This window comes from Schistocerca americana, chromosome 3, assembly GCF_021461395.2.
Source record: "Schistocerca americana isolate TAMUIC-IGC-003095 chromosome 3, iqSchAmer2.1, whole genome shotgun sequence".
Lineage (NCBI taxonomy): Eukaryota > Metazoa > Arthropoda > Insecta > Orthoptera > Acrididae > Schistocerca > Schistocerca americana.
This window is the reverse complement of record NC_060121.1, coordinates 962064500-962087050: the sequence shown is the minus strand read 5'-3', so window position 1 is coordinate 962087050 and position 22551 is coordinate 962064500. Positions and strand designations below refer to the sequence as shown.

The window sequence follows — 22551 nt, the reverse complement described above, 5'->3', positions numbered from 1 at the left end:
TCGCGACTCACATGCTACACTGTAGAATGGACACTGAGTTATCTCCAGTCACTCTTTAATACGTTCTCCTGAGGTTACGACTAATTAGCACTGTGCAGACAGCGATGAATTGGCGCTTACATATCTACGTATTCATCTACATATACAGGGTGAGTCACCTAACGTTACCGCTGCATATATTTCGTAAACCACATCAAATACTGACTAATCGATTCCACAGACCGAACGTGAGGAGAGGGGCTAGTGTAATTGGTTAATACAAACCATTAAAAAATGCACGGAAGTATATTTTTTAACACAAACCTACGTTTTTTTAAATGGAACCCCGTTAGTTTTGTTAGCACATCTGAACACATAAACAAATACGTAATCAGTGCCGTTTGTTGCATTGTAAATTGTTAATTACATCCGGAGATATTGTAACCTAAAGTTGACGCTTGAGTACCACTCCTCCGCTGTTCGATCGTGTCTATCGGAGAGCACCGAATTACGTAGGGATCCAAAGGGAACGGTGATGGACCTTCGGTGCAGAAGAGACTGGAACAGCACATTACGTCCACATGCTAACACCTTTTTATTGGTCTTTTTCACTGACGCACATGTACATTACCAGCCAATGACTTTATAAACGTGAATGAGTTCGTCCACAAGGTCCCTGTAGTTCTGGGCTCTCCTGCTTCCCAAGATGAGTGTTGTCTCTTTATGAAACAAAGCCATGCATACAGTTGATCAGAGGTTATTATGAACTCAAAGCGTACGTCGTCCAACAGCTGCCGTACGTGTGAACCATCGAATATCACTTTTGTCATTTGCTGTGTGCTCAGTTGTGGGAACTTCGTACACAAATTGTGAAATCCTGCTGCATCTATAGCTACGTCTACATGGTTACTCTGCAATTCACACTTAAGTGCCTGGAAGAGGGTTCAGCGAACCATTTTCATACTACTTCTCTACCATTCCACTCTCGAATGGCGCGTGGGAAAAAGGAACACCTAAATCTTCCCGTTCGAGCTCTCATTTCTGTTATTTTATTATGATGATCATTTTTCCCTACGTGGGTGGGTGTCAAAAAAATATTTTCGTATTCGGCAGAGAAAGTTGGTTGAAATTTCGTAAATAGATCTCGCCGAAAAGAAAACCGCCTTTGTTTCAGTGACTGCCACCCCAACTCGTGTATCATATCAGTGACACTCTCACACCTATTGCGCGATAACACGAAACTACCCTTATTTGCACTTTTTCGATGTCCACCGTTTATCCTTACTGATAAGGATCCCACACCGCGCAGCAATATTCCAGCAGAGGACGGATAAGTGTAATGTAGGCTGTCTCTTTAGTGGATTTGTCGCATGTTCTGCATTCCTGTTCATTCCCTTAACAAATGCCGTCATGAGTCCAACATGTGCGACGGTGGGAGAACAATTTCGTTCGGAGTCACTAGTGTTTCTTCGGCAATATTTTCTGCCACAGGCACGAGAAATGCTCATGGAGGCCATTTCCTCTGTGTACGATACTTATTGTAACCACCCTTGCAAACCCAACAGCAGCGCCATGTATATGAGTTTTCCACATACCAACATATTGTAATTAACACAGTTTACAACGTACACTGAACAGCTAGAACACTATGACCACCTACTTAATAGCTGTTATGTCCACCTGTAGCACAGATAACAGCGGCGACACGTCGTGGCGTTTAAGCAGTGAGACCTCGGTAGGTGGCTGGAGATAGTTGGCACCACAACTGTACACTCAAATCACATAATTCCTGTAAATTCCGGGATGAGGGGCTATGAGCTCTGACACCACGTTCAGTCACATCCCAGATACGTTCGATCAGGTTCAGATCTGGTGAGTTGAAAGACAGCGTATCAACTGGAACTCGCCACTGTGCTCCTGAAACCAATCCATCAAACTCCTGGCCTTGTGGTATGACACATTCTCATGTTGAAAAATGCCATTGGGAAACATGACTGTCATGAAGAGGTGTACATGGTCTGCAGCCAGTGCACAGTTCGACACCTATTGGCCATAGTGATGCATTGCATGAGCTCCACTGGGCCACAGATGCCCACGTGAATGTTTCCCAGAGCATAATAAGAAAGCACTCGCGTTATTTGTTCATGAGACCCAGAAAATATTAGATACAGGCTCCCAGGTAGATGCTATTTTTCTTGACTTCCGGAAGGCGTTCGATACAGTTCCGCACTGTCGCCTGATAAACAAAGTAAGAGCCTACGGAATATCAGACCAGCTGTGTGGCTGGATTGAAGAGTTTTTAGCAAACAGAACAAAGCATGTTGTTATCAATGGAGAGACGTCTACAGACGTTAAAGGAACCTCTGGCGTGCCACAGGGGAGTGTTATGGGACCATTGCTTTTCACAATATGTATAAATGACCTAGTAGATAGTGTCGGAAGTTCCATGCTGCTTTTCGTGGATGATGCTGTAGTATACAGAGAAGTTGCAGCATTAGAAAACTGTAGCGAAATGCAGGAAGATCTGCAGCGGATAGGCACTTGGTGCAGGGAGTGGCAACTGTCCCTTAACATAGACAAATGTAATGTATTGCGAATACATAGAAAGAAGGATGCTTTATTGTATGATTATATGATAGCGGAACAAACACTGGTAGCAGTTACTTCTGTAACATATCTGGGAGTATGCGTGCGGAAAGATTTGAAGTGGAATGATCATATAAAATTAATTGTTGGTAAGGCGGGTACCAGGTTGAGATTCATTGGGAGAGTGCTTAGAAAATGTAGTCCATCAACAAAGGAGGTGGCTTACAAAACACTCGTTCGACCTATACTTGAGTATTGCTCATCAGTGTGGGATCCGTACCAGATCGGTCTGACGGAGGAGATAGAGAAGATCCAAAGAAGAGCGGCGCGTTTCGTCACAGGGTTATTTGGTAACCGTGATAGCGTTACGGAGATGTTTAGCAAACCCAAGTGGCAGACTCTGCAAGAGAGGCGCTCTGCATCGCGGTGTAGCTTGCTCGCCAGGTTTCGAGAGGGTGCGTTTCTGGATGAGGTATCGAATATATTGCTTCCCCCTACTTATACCTCCCGAGGATATCACGAATGTAAAATTAGAGAGATTAGAGTGAGCACGCAGGCTTTCAGACAGTCGTTCTTCCCGCGAACCATACGCGACTGGAACAGGAAAGGGAGGTAATGACGGTGGCACGTAAAGTGCCCTCCGCCACACACCGTTGGGTGGCTTGCGGAGTATAAATGTAGATGTAGATGAAAGCACTCCGTCTTCAGGCCACAAGTGGCCCATCGGGACCATCCGACCGCCGTGTCATCCTCTGTTGAGGATGCGGATAGGAGGGGCGTGTGGTCAGCACACCGCTCTCCCGGTCGTTACGATGGTTTTCTTTGACCGGAGCCGCTACTATTCGGTCGAGTAGCTCCTCAGTTGGCATCACAAGGCCGAGTGCACCCCGAAAAATGGCAACAGCGCACCCATACAAGTGCCGGCCACGCCCGACAGCGCTTAACTTCGGTGATCTCACGGGAACCGGTGTGTCCACTGTGGCAAGGCCGTTGCCCCCAGAGCATAATGGAGCTGCCTAAAAGCTGGTCTGTGTCCCGCAGTACTGGTGGCAAGGCGCTTTTTCCCCTGGAAGATGATAGATTCAAGAAGCTGTTCCCCTGGAAGACGAATTCGCGCCCTCCCGTCGGCATGATGTCAACTTCCAGTGCCGATGGTGACATACCCATTACAGTCATAGTTTTCAATGTCATGGCATTAACACTGGCATATACATGGGTCGTCAGCTGCATAGGATTATTATTAGGAGTGTTGGGTGCACTGTGTGTTCAGACACACTTGTACTCCATCCAGCATTAAAGTCTGATGTTAATTCCACCACAGTTCGCTGCCTGTCCTGTTTTACCACTGCGCCCAGCCTACAACGTCCGACATCTGAAATGAGGGGTGGCTGCGCAACCCTAATACATCTGTATGTCCTTTCACCTTCGTTTCGCCATGTGCTGAATACACACATCACAGCGCTCCTCGACCGCCCGACAATTCGTGCAGTTCCCAAACTGCTTATGTTGAGCCTCCATGTCATCAGAATCTGCCTCCAGTCAAACTTTGACAGATTGTGCCCCTTCGCCATTCTACACACGGACAGCACACTCACTGATACTATATGCACCATGTGTATCTGAATAGCAGCCATTCCTCGCCAGGCGACGCTGCTATCGCCTGGATAGGTGAAATTAAATGAGCGTATGGCATAGTTGGCCGGGAGGCCCCTATTCGGGGAAGTTCGGCCGCCAAGTGCAAGCCTTATTTCATTCGACGCCACATTGGGCGACTTGCGCACCAGTGATGAGGATGAAATGACGATGAGGACAACACAACACCCACTCCCCGAGCGGAGAAGATCTCCAACCCGGCTGGGAATCGAACCCGGGCCCGCTTGCATTGGAGGCAAGCACGTTACCATCCAGCGAAGCAGGTGGACGCCTGGATAGGTTTATATTGATAATAGGTCGGTGGCAATAATGTTCTGCCTGATCAGTGTATTTCATCTTCGTATAACTTTCTTTGGTTGAGGCAGCATACAGAATCACATACTGTGTCAGTGAAGAGACGGCTGCAGTCGTGAAGGTAAGAGGTCGGATTTATGCTTTGTAAGATCTAAATCCCTAATCAGATCACTGAGTTCACACTCTGTGAGTTTACGGGGTTCTCCAAATGATGACATTGGGGTAAATTTGGGGTTAGTATCATTGGCAGATGACTGTACTTTTTCGGCTGTATGTGTTGGTTTGTAACCTCCCCCTCACTTATCGACCTTAATGACAGTGAAAAATTAAGCCGCGTGTACTTAATGGAAATTTGGGAAAAGCAATCGTCACCGAAGTTAATCTGTCGGTAAAGAGGGAGGAAACGGTTACATCTAAATGAAAGGAAAAATGCAAATGAAACTGGTGGAAATTAATTTTGAAAAGGGGTAAAGTTAATACAGAAAGTGAATGTGCGGCCGTTACGTCAACAATTAACTAGCGGTAATTAGATATTTGAGATTTGGGGGAAATTACGGTCGCCAGTCCTAAGGACAATTACTATAGTAACTGAAAAAGAAAGGTTATTACACATATAATTAGCACTAGAAGTGTGGCAACTGAAGGTTGACACGTGTAGTGTGAAAACTGAAAGTTTGTCAGAAGTAATAAATTTCGCTACCCTCTGACTTAATTTAGCAAAATAATTAATAAAACCGGAAAATTGAAAGTTAATTTAGTGACTGAGAGTAATAGTGAACTTTGTTTCTGAAGCATATCGAAATTCAGTAAAATACGGTTAGTCTTGGGCTACCTCAACGATCATTTCAAAAGCTACTTGAATCTACGCAATTTAGAAGCAAGAGATTTAACTTCGAACTTGAATTAAATGATTCTGAACAATTAACAACAGTAAAATTTAGTACGTACCAAGCTGAGCTGCAGTCACAGGTAAGCTAAAATATGCTAACGAAACTCGCACTCTTAATTTGTGCTCGTGTAATCTAAATATTGTAGCCAGCTATGAATACTTTAACTGAACTTTGAAATTAAAGCAGTGAAATCGAATTATATTATTTTAATGCTGGCGTTTGAATTTCAACGACACTCGGGTTCATTTCGGAAAAGGAAGGGACCCTGCTTGGCAATGCAATTGGGACAATGAGCAACAAAGGTTCATGCTAAGTTGCTGTAATTTTAATTTTAAAAGCTGAGGTCTGCCATACAGTTCTGAAACTTTACGTGCTTTTAGTCTTTCTTGTTGGGTGATTGAAGGTTTGAAGTCGTCGATCGAGGAGGTGGCGACAGTCATTCATTGTCGGCCGTCGCTGTTGCAGAAGCTGGATGTTGGCGCGCCTTCTTCTCGACACGGTCACCAGGCGAAACGAGCTCTTCATGTGCGCCAGCTAATGCTTCCCGTCCGTGACACCGTGTCAGAAACTATCATAGCAAGTCGAGCGCAATTACATGCTGCCAAACCCCGAAAGCGCGGCAACTCGCGGGAGCGTCACACAACACACCTGCTCCACTGCACTACTCCAGCCAGACTCTCTCTGCTCAGCCCGCGCTCCACGTGGCAGAGTTAACACTACCAAAGATCCTAAACACTTTGGTTCTCCACACGACCTATCGATGTAGTTTTCCCTAGGCCAGACCCACCGTATAAATACAAATAATATTCACAAAACAAACCAATTATACATCGACATAAATGCATATATATACAAATAGTAAAACAATTACAATATACAAAGACACAGAAATGTTATATCTTCAGGTAACAAAATAAGGAAAAAAATTTGCAGTGCAATAGATGGAAATAGGAGGATATGCATTTCCGGCGTTACAGGTTCAGCATTATCGCTATCACTGCTTGATGGTGGTACACGTGGGGAAACGGGAACTGGCAATCCTTCTCCATGAACACAGGACGAATGACAGATGGGATGCCAGTATATTGAATATTCCTCTTTTTCTAAGTGTTGACTCCTTTCCTTAAGGGAGGTAGGTACAAAAATAGCAATCTGATGCAAAATTTGTTGGTTCACGCCAAAAAGCATACATGGACATAGTAAACACAGTTCTTCAGTTTCAACACCTCACCTCTAACCGCCATGACACTCGTTCCCGTGACAAGTAAACTACCACACCACAAAAGCACAAAGCTATGACAAACGACAAATAAAATCGTTTCTGGTTTCTGCATTCGACAATACTCACGAGACTGGATGTTGCACACATGAATCATTGTGTAAAGTAGTGTTGCCAAATTGTTCTGGAAATGTCCACCACACTCATCTGCGGCAGAGTAACACTTTTCGCAATGATTTTGCATGTAGCTCTTATAATGTCCCATAAGTGTGACTGTGAAACGTACACATTATTTACTTGTAACCTCGAGCTAGGAGACAATTTTAAGCTTGATATGCGTGTTCAGTACACGTAAATCTATAAAATACGTTTAATTTCGTTTCTGTAAAAAATAAAAAGTGAAAATTTGTGGACCAGTATAATTCATTATGCAGGCGATTGCACGCCGTGGGAAGGAATGCTAGTTTTGAAGAACACAGCATCTGAGGTGCTTCCACAGCATGCTGACAGCGAAAACTAGGACTGGTAACAAATTATAATCGAGCTTGGACGGACTAATGAATTCCAGATAGACTACAGCGCTCGATAGCGTGAGGGGCCCCTGCAATCGCACAGTCTCAGTTTTTACAAGCAATGCAATCTGGCCAAAACACGTATCAAAGATACCTTGCTCTGTCCCGCCGAGTCGCCTTCTGAGAATGCCGGGCCAGGTAAAGTCAATGACGGGTAAACATCTTGGCTTTCTGTCAGGGATTCTCTTCAGTTTGTAAAGCGATGAGCCGACTAATCTTTTCTAGCACTTACTTCGAGTGACTATCACTCATTACTCAATCAGCAATGATATTTGCATGTGTAATTTTTTAATTTTTCTGGCAGATTCAAGCAGTCGCTGTGTGTCTACCATGGATTTGTCTTCCCATAATTGTGCGCAGGTCATGTCTGAAAAAGGCCATAAATCAGTATAAAAGATCTTCAAAACCTTCTTTGTGGCATTTGAGTAAATTTACAAGACAACAGTTAGCTTTCAAAGTATGAAAGCTATAGATATAGTCTGTTATATTACATTAATGCCAACATGGAAGAATCTGTTTGTCCATGGAGATTACTTTGGGAACAGAAAAGGGTTATAGTAAAAAGGCTGACCATCCTTAAATTAAAATTTTGCTTTCTGCCAAAGTTTACAAAGTTATTCAGTTTAAAGTCGTATCTGCATACTAACACTAACACTGTGCAGGAGCAGTGAGATGTAGAGGAAGGGAGGAAGTAACGTCTGGGGAGGAGGAAAACGGACAGTGGGAACGATAGAGTGGAAAGGAAGAACAGGAGAGATAAGGAGAAGCGACAGAATTGAGAGGAATGGAAGGGAACGGTGGGGAAGGGAGAGGACAAGCAAGGTGGGGTGGAAAGGGGGGGGGGGGGGAGGGGAGACAGAAGAAGAGGAGAGGAGAGGAGAGAAGAGAAGTAGTGGAAGCGGGAGGAGAGGGCTGAAGAAGGAGTGAGTGGAGTGTGTTGGCTGGGAAGGGAAGGTTGTAAGACTACCGCGTGCTATCAGATTAGTAATATATCGGTAATGTTCCTCCTGTGAAAGAATTTTTATTTTTGTGATTGTGACTGTGCGCATTGGAAAGGTATTAGACTGTTTATCGACTCAGGAAATATTGCTGTTGAGAGGAAACAATAGAAAAAACAAATGGGAATCGAACTTAATTTCTATTAGTAATAAAGTAAACTGTAATTACGTAAAAGGTAAAGGTCGCCATCCTAATTAGGCAAAGTTGTACCAAGTATTAACATGGTTCATAAAGAAAGTTACCTACTGTGATTGGCTGTACTTGATACCGAACTTGTGTTTTCTGGTAAAGTGGAAGACAGTAGCACAATTTAGCAAGTAACACACCGGTGATTTGACTTCAACTACACAGGAGGAGTAATAATACCTTTAGGCATCAACTGGCTCCTAATAACACTTACTATCTGTGCATTACAATAGGGAGATAAAGATATTTATAGGTAAATGCTTACTAATGGTGTAGCAGTACTAACTTGGACAAGAGGTTCTTTTGTCACTTTAACTAAAGGAAATTACTACTGTTGAAATATTTATGAAGTAATTGTATCTTTTGTACAGATCATTGTTTCCATTCTCAAGGAATATTCAGTAGTTAGCTTAAGTGGAACACCTGAAACCTTGATTCAGTATAGTTTGAATGTTTGTAGCCAATTGGTTATACTTGATTACTGTTGTTATAATGCGACATTTAAAACTTAACTATCGGTGGAATCAGATCGAGGTTGAGCACTTTAGTCACAACACAATATAGAAAACACTGTTAACAACATAACACATGAAGTTGCACATGTTATTACTACAATAAAAAATCTTCGGATACTTTAATTTTCTCTCAGTAATTGTACTTTGATGAAACATTAAATGTCCCTTTATGAAAACTTATGCTCACTAAATGATTATGTACTTTACAACTTCACAAATTTTATTAACATTCGTCAAGGAAGATAATGGCTTTTCAGTTGAATAACATAGGATACTTGGATTTATCGTAGCACTTGGGATAGGACCCTCCACTGGAAAATGACTAGTGATAAAACACGGTGGTTCGAAACAAAGTTTACAGAACACTGAATTATTATTGAAAATGAAGCCATATGACTGTTCTATGCAATTATTCACATGAACCATGGACTATGCCGTTGGTGGGGAGGCTTGCGTGGCTCAGCGATACAGATAGCCGTACCGTACGTGCAACCACAACGGAGGGGTATCTGTTGAGAGGCCAGACAAACGTGTGGTTCCTGAAGAGGGGCAGCAGCCTTTTCAGTAGTTGCAAGGGCAACAGTCTGGATGATTGACTGATCTGGCCTTGTAGCAATAACCAAAACGGCCTTGCAGTGCTGGTACTGCGAACGGCTGAGAGCAAGGGGAAACTACAGCCGTAATTTTTCCCGAGGACATGCAGCTTTACTGTATGGTGAAATGATGATGGCGTCCTCTTAGGTAAAATATTCCAGAGGTAAAAGAGTCCCCCATTTGGATCTCCGGGCGGGGACTACTCAAGAGGACGTTGTTATCAGGAGAAAGAAAACTGGCGTTCTACGGATCGGAGCGTGGAATGTCAGATCTCTTAATCGGGCCAGTAGGTTAGAAAATTTAAAAAGGGAAATGGATAGGTTAAAATTAGATATAGTGGGACTTAGTCATGTTCGGTGGCAGGAGGAACAAGACTTCTGGTCAGGTGACTACAGGGTTATAAACAAAAAATCAAATAGGGGTCATGCAGGAGTAGGTTTAATAATGAATAGGAAAATAGGAATGCGGGTAAGCTACTACAAACAGCATAGTGAACGCATTATTGTGACCAAGATAGATACGAAGCCCACGCCTACCACAGTAGTACATCTTTATATGCCAGCTAGCTCCGCAGATGACGAAGAAATTAATGAAATTTATGATGAGATAAAGGAAATTTTTCAGATAGTGAAGGGAGACGAAAATTTAATAGTCATGAGTGACTGGAGTTCGATAGTAGGAAAATGGAGAAAAGGAAACGTAGTAAGTGAATATGGATTGGGGGTAAGAAATGAAAGAGGAAGCCCCTGGTAGAATTTTGCACAGAGCATAACTTAATCATAGCTAACACTTGGTTCAAGAATCATAAAAGAAGGTTGTATACATGGAAGAAGCCTGGAGATACTGACAGGTTTCGGATTGATTATATAATGGTAAGACAGAAATTCAGGAACCAGGTTTGACGTTGTAAGACATTTCTAGCGCAATCGATTGGATATGAGCTGTAGATTAAAACTGAAGAAACTGCAAAAAGCTGGGAATTTGAGGAGATGGGACATGGATAAACTGAAAGACCCAGAGATTGTAGAGAGATTCCGGGAGAGCATTAGGGAACGATTGACAAGAATCGGGGAAAAATACAGTAGAAGAAGAATTAAAGAGACCTTTGGAGAAAGGGGAACCATTTGTATGAATATCAACAGCACAAATGGAAACCCAATTCTAAGCAAAGAAGGGAAAGCAGAAAGGTGGAAGGAGTGTATAGAGGGTCTATACAAGGGCGATGTTCTTGCAGACAATATTATAGAAATGGAAGAGAATGTAGATGAAGATGAAATGGGAGATACGATACTGCGCGAAGAGTTTGACAGAGCACTGAAAGACCTGAGTCAAAACAAGGCACCGGGAGTGGACAAAATTCCATTGGAACTACTGACGGCCTTGGGAGAGCCAGGCATAACAAAACTTTACCATCCAGTGAGCAAGATATATGAGATAGGCGGAATACCCTCAGACGTCAAGAAGAATATAATAATTCCAAGGCGGCCGGGGTGGCCGAGCGGTTCTAGGCGCTACAGTCTGGAACCGCGCGACCGCTCCGGTCGCAGGTTCGAATCCTGCCTCGCGCATGGATGTGTGTGATGTCCTTAGGTTAGTTAGGTTTAAGTAGTTTTAAGTTCTAGGGTACTGATGACCTGAGAAGTTAAGTGCCATAGTGCTCAGAGCCATTTGAATAATTCCAATCCCAAAGAAAGCAGGTGTTGATAGATGTGAAAATTACTGAACTATCAATTTAATAAGCCACTGCTGCAAAATACTGACACAAATTCCTTACAGACGAATGGAAAGACTGGTAGAAGCGAGACCTCGGGGAAAATCAATTTGGATTCCGTAGAAATGTTGGAACACGTGAGGCAAAACTGACCCTAAGACTTATCTTGGAAGAAAGATTAAGGAAAGGCAAACCTACGTTTCTAGCATTTGTAGACTTTTGACAATGTTGACTGGAATACTCTGTTTAAAATTCTGAAGGTGGCAGGAGTAAAATACGGGGAGCGAAAGGCTATTTACAGCTTGTACAGAAACGAGATGGCAGTTATTAGAGTCGAGGGGCATGAAAGGGAAGCAATGGTTGGGATGGGCGTGAGACAGAGTTGTAGCCTATGCCTGATGTTATTCAATCTGTATATTGAGCAAGCAGTAATGGAAACAAAAGAAAAATTTGGAGTTGGAATTAAAATCCATGGAGAAGAAATAAAAACGTTGAGGTTCGCCGATGACATTGTAATTCTGTCAGAGACAGCAAAGGACTTGGGAGAGCAGCTGAACGGAATGGACAGTGTCTTGAAAGGAGGATATAAGATGGACATCAACAAAAGCAAAACGAGAATAATGGAATGTAGTGGAATTAAATCGGGGATTAGATTAGGAAAGGAGACGCTTAAAGTAGTCTCCCCCTATTTGGGGAGCAAAATAACTGATGATGGTCGAAGTAGAGAGGATGTAAAATGTAGACTGGCAATGGCAAGGAAAGCATTTCTGAAGTAGAGAAATTTGTTAACATCGAGTATAGATTTAAGTGTCAGGAAGTCATTTCTGAAAGTATTTGTATGGAGTGTAGCCATGTATGGAAGTGAAACACGGACGATAAATGGTTTAAACCAGAAGAGAATAGAAGCTTTCGAAATGTGGTGCTACAGAAGAATGCTGAAGATTAGATGGGTAGATCACATAACTAATGAGGGGGTATTGAATAGAATTGGAGAGAAGAGAAATTTGTGGCACAACTTACCTAGAAGAAGGGATCGGTTGGTAGGGCATATTCTGAGCTATCAAGGGATCACCAATTTAGTATTGGAGGGCAGCGCGAAGGGTAAAAATCGCAGAGGGAGACCAAGAGATGAATACACTAAACAGCTTCAGAAGGATGTAGGTTGCAGTAGGTGCTGGGAGATGAAGAAGCTTGCACAGGATAGAGTAGCATGGAGAGCTGCATCAAACCAGTCTCCCGACTGAAGACCACAACAACAACGAGAACATGCAATTATGCGTTACTCAGTTGATAATTCGAGATGAAGCTGGTGGCAGCGTCGATCTCCTGTGCTATACAAAAAAAACAAGGCGGAATATGTATCCGTGGCTCTTCCTGTGTAACAAGCTACGAAAATTCTCTTGTTAGCGTCGGATTTTCATAGTACACAGCTAACCAAAGTACGCCATGAAACATAAGCCAAACTATTTTCGCATCTGAGTCTATATTATTTAATCTTGCAGTTCCTCTAGCGTCTTTCAGTGCACAAGATGCCCACCCTTGGCGTGCAAGCCACAGAGTGACTCATGCCACAAAGGAGTTTCGCAGTTTGACCGCCAGATCCACTTTTTCTATTACAGCCTAACAAGCTACGTTGCGGAGGGGCTCGACACCGAGTTTTACATGATTACAAACCTACTTTCCCTATTCATGAAGCCGATTTGCAATAAAAATTTTAACTTTTACAATCTTTTATACCACATTACTTTTGACATTACATCCATAGAGTAATTACTATTACATAAATTATCATAAGTAGTGAATAAACATTTACCTGGATGTTACATCAGAGCATAGTTACACAGAAGTCACTTTATGTAAAAGTAGAGAAAGAAGTTAGACAAGACCAATAAAGGTAATAACGTGACAGCTTTACAAGTTGCGGAGCAAGAGGAGGTTAGGGGAGGAGGAGGAGTGCAAATTTATAATCTATAAATGTTCATGCAATTTAATACATCAAACAAAAATACGAAGTTAAAAATCAAAGTTAACGAAGACACACAAGGAAATCTAGATTCTTCTTACCCAATACATAGGTATTGAGAATTTGTGATGTAGGTTAATCCATCAGGATGAAATCGTCAGTCATCCTGTATTAATAAAGTATACAAATTCTGTTGTGAAGAACGGTAGAGTTGTTGAGTGTAGTATTATAAAGGGTTGTTGATTTTATTATTATTAAGACTGAGGTTAGACTGTTTGGGTACACAGGTTGCCCCAGGAGGAAGGTCAAAATTCGGGGCTGTGACAGGAAAGACCATTCGAAGCAAAAATTTCTAATAAACATGGGTTCTGCAATGCATAACGTAAAATCTACGAGCACTTCTTCATTTGTAATACTGTGAAACAAATGTCTTCTACTGCTAACTCTGTGCTTTCGTAGTTTTGTTGGAGGTAGCATGGACCAAAAAAAAAAAAATTGTCTAGTAGACTTGGGTCCAAAAATGCATATCATACGAGATCAGCAGAAGATACTTATTCCTCAGTAGCGAGGATGAAGAAGTGCTCATAGCTCTTAAGATAGCCAGTTTAGAGGGTATGTTAACTGGTGATTTTATTTGTTTTGGTCCACTCTGCCATCTGCAAGATATGGAAAGCAAAGAGCTTGCAACAGAAAAAAATTTGCTTAATAGTACCAAAGACGAAGAAATGCTCTTAGCTCTTAAGGCCTGCTGTTCAGAACCGTGCTTATTAGACTTTTTTGCTTCCTGTCTTATCCCTGATTATTGAACATTTCTCCTGGGACTCTCTTATTTTACTTGTTCAAGGAGACCTATTTTCATGTTGTTGTCTGCAGCAAGGAGTATCTGTAGTGTTTCACGCCGATATCGTTTGTCGTTTACTATGTAACAATTTTCAATGACATGGCTTGCTTCGATTTACCAAAAACTGTATGCAGTAAAGAAACCGTACATTCTTCGTAACTGCTTTTGTAGAAGGGGTGACGCACAGCTACCACATGCAAGTTTAAAAATGCACAGTTCGACATCAACACGGTTCTACATCACGTAGATGTTGAAGACCGTATTTGGAAACATTGTTGTGTGGGATTCGGTATTGTGATTAACCGTGATTTTTACTTTTTTAATTAGTTTCATTTCAAATGTGGATTCGAATGCTGTAGTGCTGGATTGCGTAATTTCCGTTGGCAGGCGGACGTCAGAGGCGCGCTCTCCTCGCTCATCCAGCTCTCGATGACGACCGGCTTCGTGATCGTCTCCTGCGTGGGCCCGTTCGTGTCGTACAAGACACTGGCAGCCATCGGGCTGGCGTCGCCGCTGGTGGCCGTGGCGTGCTTCGCCTGGATGCCCGAGTCGCCCTACTACCTGCTGGCCGTGGGGAAGGACGCCGCCGCCGAGAAGTCGTTGCGCTGGCTGCGGGACCCGGACCGCGACATCATGTCGGAACTGCGTCAGATGAAGGTCAGCCTATATTTGAGGCGGCAGCTCTGCAGAAAACTTCCAGTGAAGAGAACCGTAGACTGAGTGACCAAAAGTTATTGGAAGGCGCTGAATGTGATGTCGGTCGTCAGTTACTAAAGCCTTGGCATTTGTCTCCACAGAGACCTGGTAGAAATGGGTTTGTGATGTCCCATAATCAAATGGACGACAACCTGACTCGCAGGGGACCGTCGACCCATCCCATACAGCTAATGACCATTCATCGAACATTTGTGATTTTCCTGTGCGGTGGTTCATCTACGTGCAAGCGTGGTCTCTAAGTTAATGTAGGTCCCCCCTAGATACAATTGTCTCGGAAATTCGAAAAATGGAGTAATGTCAAATATACGCTACTGGCCATTAAAATTGCTACACCATGAAGATGACGCGCTACAGACGCGAAATTAAACCGACAGGATGAAGATGCTGTAATATACAAATGATTAGCTTTTCAGAGCATTCACACAAGGATGGCGCCGCTGGCGACACCTACAACGTGCTGACATGAGGAAAGTTTCGAACCGATTTCTCATACACAAACAGCAGTTGACCGGCGTTGCCTGGTGAAACGTTGTTGTGATGCCGCGTGTAAGGAGGAGAAATGCGTACCATCACGTTTCCGACTTTGATAAAGGTCGGATTGTAGCCTTACGAGATTGCGGTTTATCGTATCGCGACATTGCTGCTCGCGTTGGTCGAGATCCAAGGATTAGCAGAATGTGGAATCGATGGTTTCAGGAAAGTAATACGGACCGCCGTGCTGGATCCCAACGGCCTCGTATCACTAGCAGTCGAGATGACAGGCATCTTATCCGCATGGCTGTAACGGATCGTGCAGGCGCGTCTCCATCCCTGAGTCAACAGATGGGGGCGTTTGCAAGACAACAACCATCTGCACGAACAGTTCGACGTTTGCAGAAGCACGAACTATCAGCTCGGAGACCATGGCTGCGGTTACCCTTGACGCTGCATCACAGACAGGAGCGCCTGCGTTGGTGTACTCAACGATGAACCTGGGTGCAAGAATGGCAAAACGTCATTTTTTCGGATGAATCCAGGTTCTGTTTACAGCATCATGATGGTCGCATCCGCGTTTGGCGACATCGCGGTGAACGCACATTGGTAGCGTGTATTCGTCGTCGCCATACTGGCGTATCAACCGGCGTGATGGTATGGGGTGCCATTGGTGACACGTATTGGTCACCTCTTGCTCGCATTGACGGCACTTTGAACAGTGGACGTTACATTCCAGATGTGTTACGACCCGTGGCTCTACCCTTCATTCCATCCCTGCGAAACCATACATTTCAGCAGGATAATGCACGACCGCATGGTGCAGGTCCTGTACAGGCCTTTCTGGATACAGAAAATGTTCGACCGCTGCCCTGGCCAGCACATTCTCCAGATCTCTCAAAACGTCTGGTTAATGGTGGCGGAGCAACTGGCTCGTCACAGTACGCCAGTCACTACTCTTGATGAACTGTGGTATCGTGTTGAAGCTGCATGGGCAGCTATACGTGTACACGCCATCGAAGCTCTGTTTGACTCAATGCCCAGGCGTTTCAAGGCCGTTATTACGGCCAGAGGTGGTTGTTCTGGGTACTGATTTCTCGGCCGGCCGAAGTGGCCGTGCGATTAAAGGCGCTGCAGTCTGGAACCGCAAGACCGCTACGGTCGCAGGTTCGAATCCTGCCTCGGGCATGGATGTTTGTGATGTCCTTAGGTTAGTTAGGTTTAACTAGTTCTAAGTTCTAGGGGACTAATGACCTCAGAAGTTGAGTCCCATAGTGCTCAGAGCCATTTGAACCATTTTTTAACTGATTTCTCAGGATCTATGCACCCAAATTGCGTGAAAATGTAATCACATGTCAGTTCTAGTATAATGTATTTGTCCAATGTATACCCGTTTATAATCTGCATTTCTTCTTGGTGTAGAAATTTTAATGGCCAGTAATATACTATAACCCAAGTGAGTACGTATGTCTGAATCAGATATGACCTCCAACAATCATTGACCTTGAAGCTTATCATGTGCACATCATGTAATCATTCTTGACATCATCATGTTAGCTAAAATACTAGGCAAACACAAAAACAAATAGTCATTCTGAATTAGTGGAAGACCGTAAATAATTAGGCCTACTTTTGGTATTAGGTAGAATGCACCTTCAATTTAAATATGTCAACATCTACAAGTGCAACAACTATAAATATTTAAAGAATCTTGATATTTCAATGTGATGTTTTGTCATAGAACGTAGTGTCATCTCTAAAGGTTTTCGGTAATGTTTCGCCACCATTTTATGGGACCAAAAATAGCGCATCACTAGAAAACATAACAGATGCCTTATATTACATCTGAACCACACATAACAGAGGTTAAATACAAAACAAACAAGTGCAATATTTACCAATTGGAAGTATGGCTCTCTAAAATACTATTTCTTATACTCAACCACAAGATAACACTATATTCAAACAAACACCATTTTACGAAGGAATGAAGAAGGTGGTTGTATTATGATATATCACTTAAACAGCAATGTAAAAGGAGAATCTTTACTTCGTTTACACACAACATGACCAAAGATGAATGAAAAACAAAGATAATGACAAAGTCGATATTTCGAAAATTAAATTATTTATCAAAACACATGCACGTTGTACATAGGTGCAATTACAAAACTCGAAAAATTCTAACATTGCGGCAAAATATAAGACATACTTTGTAAGAACAATGGGCTTTAAAATTGAATATTTCTGCATCAGAATCATCTCAATAATTTATCAAAATGCACACAATCTTAATTAACACTGCCTAATTAAATTATAGGTTATTCGATGACCATAGCTCGGTCTTAGTACATCTAAAGGCATAAAAATTATCTGTAAAACGATGCTGTCTAGCTAACAGCCTGAAGTGCACCGTGAATTATCAAACCAACCAATGTTATTCGTATACCAAAAACTCATCTGATAATCAAGTCAGTCAAACGTTGAAATGACTCGACTAAAGGGTTTTGACGTTATCTTGCAGTTCAAACCGCTGTCATCTTCTGCTTTTACATAGAGGAGGACACTTCAGAGCGTGAATCACGTAAGACGTAACACCCCTTTCATTTCGTGAACGGTTACACATATCGAAATGTGGTTTTCGGTAAATGTTAGAATGTTTTTAGCTCAGGTACCAACGGAGACATACATTTTTAAATGAAACCGTATAATTTTCATCGCTGCGTTCGATAGCTTTTGAGAAGACGAGTAAGTGATGTATCGTTTGTTAATGTTCACGTTGAAACATTTCGTAAAAAAATTCGAGAAATATCCTAGAATGTGAGAGAATGGTGGCCATAATCGGCATTAACGGTGCAAAAAACACCTCCAAGCAAAGCTCCCGTGTTACCCTGTGTCCAAACTCAAAATGTCAACACATTTGCCTGTTTACTTGTCTGCACTGTACGCCGTTCATTACTGCTTCGATATTCGTTGCTTGCAGACAAAAACACCAATGAGGAGACGATGCATATGCTGCTTTTACATGGTGAATGTAAAAGAAATACCGAAAAAATAATACAGCGGTGTGGGGCTACCTACCTGGATTGCCAGTGTCCGATGCTCCAGGCAATTGCTCGAGTTATTAAAACGCGGTGCGGATAGACTGCTTGAACTTCAAAAAGAGGACAAGAAAGAAGACTGCAACTGACAGAGAACACGAAGAAGCTGTTCTGGCTACGACACTAATGGATCCGCACAGTGGTACGAGACAGATTTCTAAGGAATGTGGAATCAGGCAGACGACTCTCATTCGCATCTTGCACCGACAGAATTTCCATCCCTATCATCTGCCACTACACTGGGCACTCGACAACGGTGATTTCGAACATCGTACAGAATTTTGTCGGTTCGCTCTTCAGCAGCTGAGAGACAGCGCTACGTTTTTCCAACGTTTGCTTTTTACAAACAACCCTAATGTAAATTTGCATAACATGCACTACTGGGCAGCCGAAAATCCACACTGGTTTCGTCAGCTGCAACATCAACGGCCGTGGAGCGTAAACGTATGGTGCAGCATCATAGGGGCCTTACACTGTCCCACGCTTTCTAAATGGGCATTCGTACTCACAATTTCTGACAAACCATCTGTCTGTTCCTCCAGAAGAGGTACGGCTGGACATTCGAGAGTATATATGGCTGCACGCGACGATTGCCCAGCTCACTCGTCCCGTGTTGCAAAGAAAATACTGAATGACAACTTTCCTGGATGTTCGACAGGACGAAGTTCTGTTGCCAAATGGTCTGCGAGGTCTCCCGATGTGACTCCTCTTGATTTCTTTCTTTGGGGAGCACTCAAAGACGCAGTCTACGACGAAGACCCATCTACATCGGACTATTGTATTGTTCTGTATGGTATGTTAACTGGGGACCTAGAAACGACGGAGATGCTCCGTCCCCGCCGCAGCCGCAGCGGCCCACAGCGCCGCGACGATTACCGCAGTCCACTTCACCCTTCTGTCGCCCCACTCCGAACCACTCTTTCAGGGTTATTGTGCGGTTCGGCCTCCGGTGGACCCTCACAGGGAACGTCTCACACCAGACGAGTGTAACCCCTATGTTTGCCTGGTAGAGTAAAGCCGTCGGCACATGGACCGTGCATCCGAAAGTTGAGCGTTGAGCGTGCCGAGTTTCTGACGTCACAGCATGGAATAGCACGCTCGAGAGTCTTTCCGAACGTGCAGAGCAATATCTGGCATGTCAGATATTCTGAGCGTGCGTCTGAGCGTTGACCAATGAGATGGCACAACGCCGCCTACGTCACAAGCACGCCGTCTCCCTTCAGTACAGAGTTGTGAGGCGCCATATTGGCATTCATTTCAAGCCTATATGTATATATGCCGTTCCGAGCACCAGAAAATTGGGAAGCACTGTAAAACACGTTGTTAACTGTGTGATTCGTTTCAATAAAATAATGAGAAACATCATATTCATAGCAAAGGAATTATTGTAACTTGCGTATTATGAGAGTAAACTATTTGAAGGCAGCTACACACTCAAGATCCACCCAAAACGCATTGTTCTTGGTACAATTTCTTATAATTAAATTTCAGTTAGCAACATATCTACGATTAAGGTTTTTAGCAAGCGGTAAGATACTATGATTAGAAACGAAATGCGTCATCTTGATGTAGGGTAATGAATAGCGTCCCTGTCCCATTAGAGTTCTTTTGTAGGGGCGGTGGTTCGCGTCCTGACACAACCAATTTTTTTCCTATTATTCGCGTTTTTATTAGGTTCTGATGCTTCATTATTAGTTTAATATAAGTATAGACTATAATATTTGATGTAATGTAAATATAATTTCACCTTTTTTTGAGGGGTGACTTTCTTCGATTGGCTTAATCTAAAGGACAAAAAAAATGGTTCAAATGGCTCTGAGCACTATGGGACTCAACTGCTGAGGTCATTAGTCCCCTAGAACTTAGAACTAGTTAAACCTAACTAACCTAAGGACATCACAAACATCCATGCCCGAGGCAGGATTCGAACCTGCGACCGTAGCGGTCTTGCGGTTCCAGACTGCAGCGCCTTTAACCGCACGGCCACTTCGGCCGGCAATCTAAAGGACAGCTTGCGCTACTTGTATAAAGATATTTTGCTCCTTCTTCTTTTACGCTTCGTAATTCACATGTGGCAAAGATTCTGCTACTGGGTAGGAACAGTGATCAAGTGAAACTGACCTTGGGGTTTTACTAAAATGTAGGAATGATGGAATAATGTTTATCTTATGCGGAGAAGTATTCCATATTTATAACGCACTGTTTGTAATGGAACTTTCATAAGCGTGTGTCCTTATTGATTGGACATGGTACTTTCCTTTTCGTGGACGATGGAAGAAATGTGCGTTTTAATAGAGCTAACGTGGGAATTTACGCTCGCCCGTTGAGTAAACAGTGTGATTTACGAACTAGAAACATCCCTCAACTGCCGCTAGAGTGCGTTGCGATTGCGTATACCACGTTGGCGCCCACGTACCGTATGCACGAGTCGCATCGTTCCTGAGCGTTCAGCAGCACGTTGAACTTGGCACGCTCAACGTTAATGTTCGACAGCACGGTCCGTGTGCCGACGGCTTTATGGTGGTGTACGCGTACGTGGAGAACTTGTTGGCGCAGCAACCGCCGACATAGTGTAGCTGAGGCGGAATAAGGGAAACCAGCCCACATTCGCCGAGGCAGATGGAAAACCGCCTAAAAACCATCCCCAGACTGGCTGGCTCACCGGACCTCAACACACGCCCGCCGGGCGGATTCGTGCCGGGGAACAGGCGCTCCTTCCCACTCAGGAAAACCGTGCGTTAGGCCCCACGGCTAACCGGGCGGCCTTACATCAGACTGTGTGTCGTCGAATCGATGGTGCATGCACTACTATATCATCGACTGTTATTACATCTGTTCCTCGTTCTTTCGAACGGCGATTGCAAACGTGCCTTGATTGATTTCGGTGGTTACCAAATCACTGTTACTAAATTGCTTATTTCACTTACGTATGTATGAAATTGCATTGCAGTCTCAAAAGGTCGACAGCGTGTATTGCACATAGCTGGTAACTCTGTCATTACGTGTTTACGTTCAACATGGAACGATATTTCGTTAAGAGGAATATTTATTTTGCGATTTACAAGTGATCACCAAAGTATTTTTAATAAAATCTATAGTTCAATGAATGTATCCCATTTGAAATAGTTTAAAGAAGAGCAGGTAGAGACAGTTGTCTGGCAGATTGTATTTTACCTCTAAGGAGCACGCAGCCACGTAGGAAGAGATAGGTCAAATCTTCCTTCTAACGTTTAGATATTTAGTAAAGCACTTGCTTTTTGCAGCGGATAAGACCTCTTTATTTTTAAAGAATGAGAAGTTCATTTCTCTGTTTCACCTCACCTCATGTAAATCTGGGAGGATACATAAATGTGAAATAGTTTTCCTAAGGCCTTTTTAATACTCTAGATTCTAGCTTATCTCATATTTCCATATACAACACTCGTAGGTGAACCTGCATCTCGGTCGTAAGTTGGTTCAAGGGGAAATAAAGCTTCATCCTCGTAGTGCAAGCCTACCCACCTCACGGTATACGACTACGCAGCCTGGTTCGAGACGCCTGCTCTCAAGTGTTTGCGCAGCAAATAATGTTTCTGGCCACTGCGCACTCACATTCTAAGACATTTCTCGAATTTTTTTAAGACAGGTTTCAACGTCAACATTAACAAACACTATGTCACAATAGTTGTCTTATCAAACGCTATCGAATGCAGTTATAAAATGTAAACTCTTCCATTTAAAAAAATGCTCGTACTTGAGCATCTCAGTTGATTCCAGCGCTAAAAACATTAAAATATAAGTACCCCTCAACGCTCTAACTTTTGCCGAAAAAAGGGTTTCGATACGTGTAAAGAGCTGGGACTCACCGTATATTCCCCTCTCTGATTAATACACCACTGCAAATTTCCTCTATCTCTCTGTAATTCTTTTACTTTTGATTGTGTGAACCAGAACACATCATATGGAAAATACAGTATTCTAGAAAGGTAGTTGCACCAGGTTCAGAGCTGATAGCAATAAAACAGTAACTCAAGCAATGAAATACAAGAAAGGGTAGTAATTTTTGGACATTAAAGATGCATCACAACATTCACTGGAAAACCCACGCACTAAATTTAATGAGGCTTTCAGTTCAGCAGTATTTGCAGTACTGGTTATAGACACAGGTTTCTTAGAAAGAGAAGTAACCAATTTATTCCACACATTTCAATTCAATAATGAATTACAGAACCACTTTTCGGGAAACAAAGCATAAAGGATAATATATTTAGATTACAGAAC

The 22551-nt window shown here is 43.0% G+C and overlaps 1 protein-coding gene across 1 annotated transcript in view; it reads left to right on the top strand.

Annotated features, from left to right (window-relative positions):
- Window positions 1–22551, top strand: part of LOC124606592 (facilitated trehalose transporter Tret1-2 homolog) — a 74462-nt gene that overhangs the window by 5403 nt on the left and 46508 nt on the right. The window contains exon 3 of the mRNA XM_047138577.1: window positions 14390–14659. Coding sequence (XP_046994533.1) covers window positions 14390–14659 — 270 coding nt within the window. The remainder of the gene's footprint in view (window positions 1–14389; window positions 14660–22551) is intronic.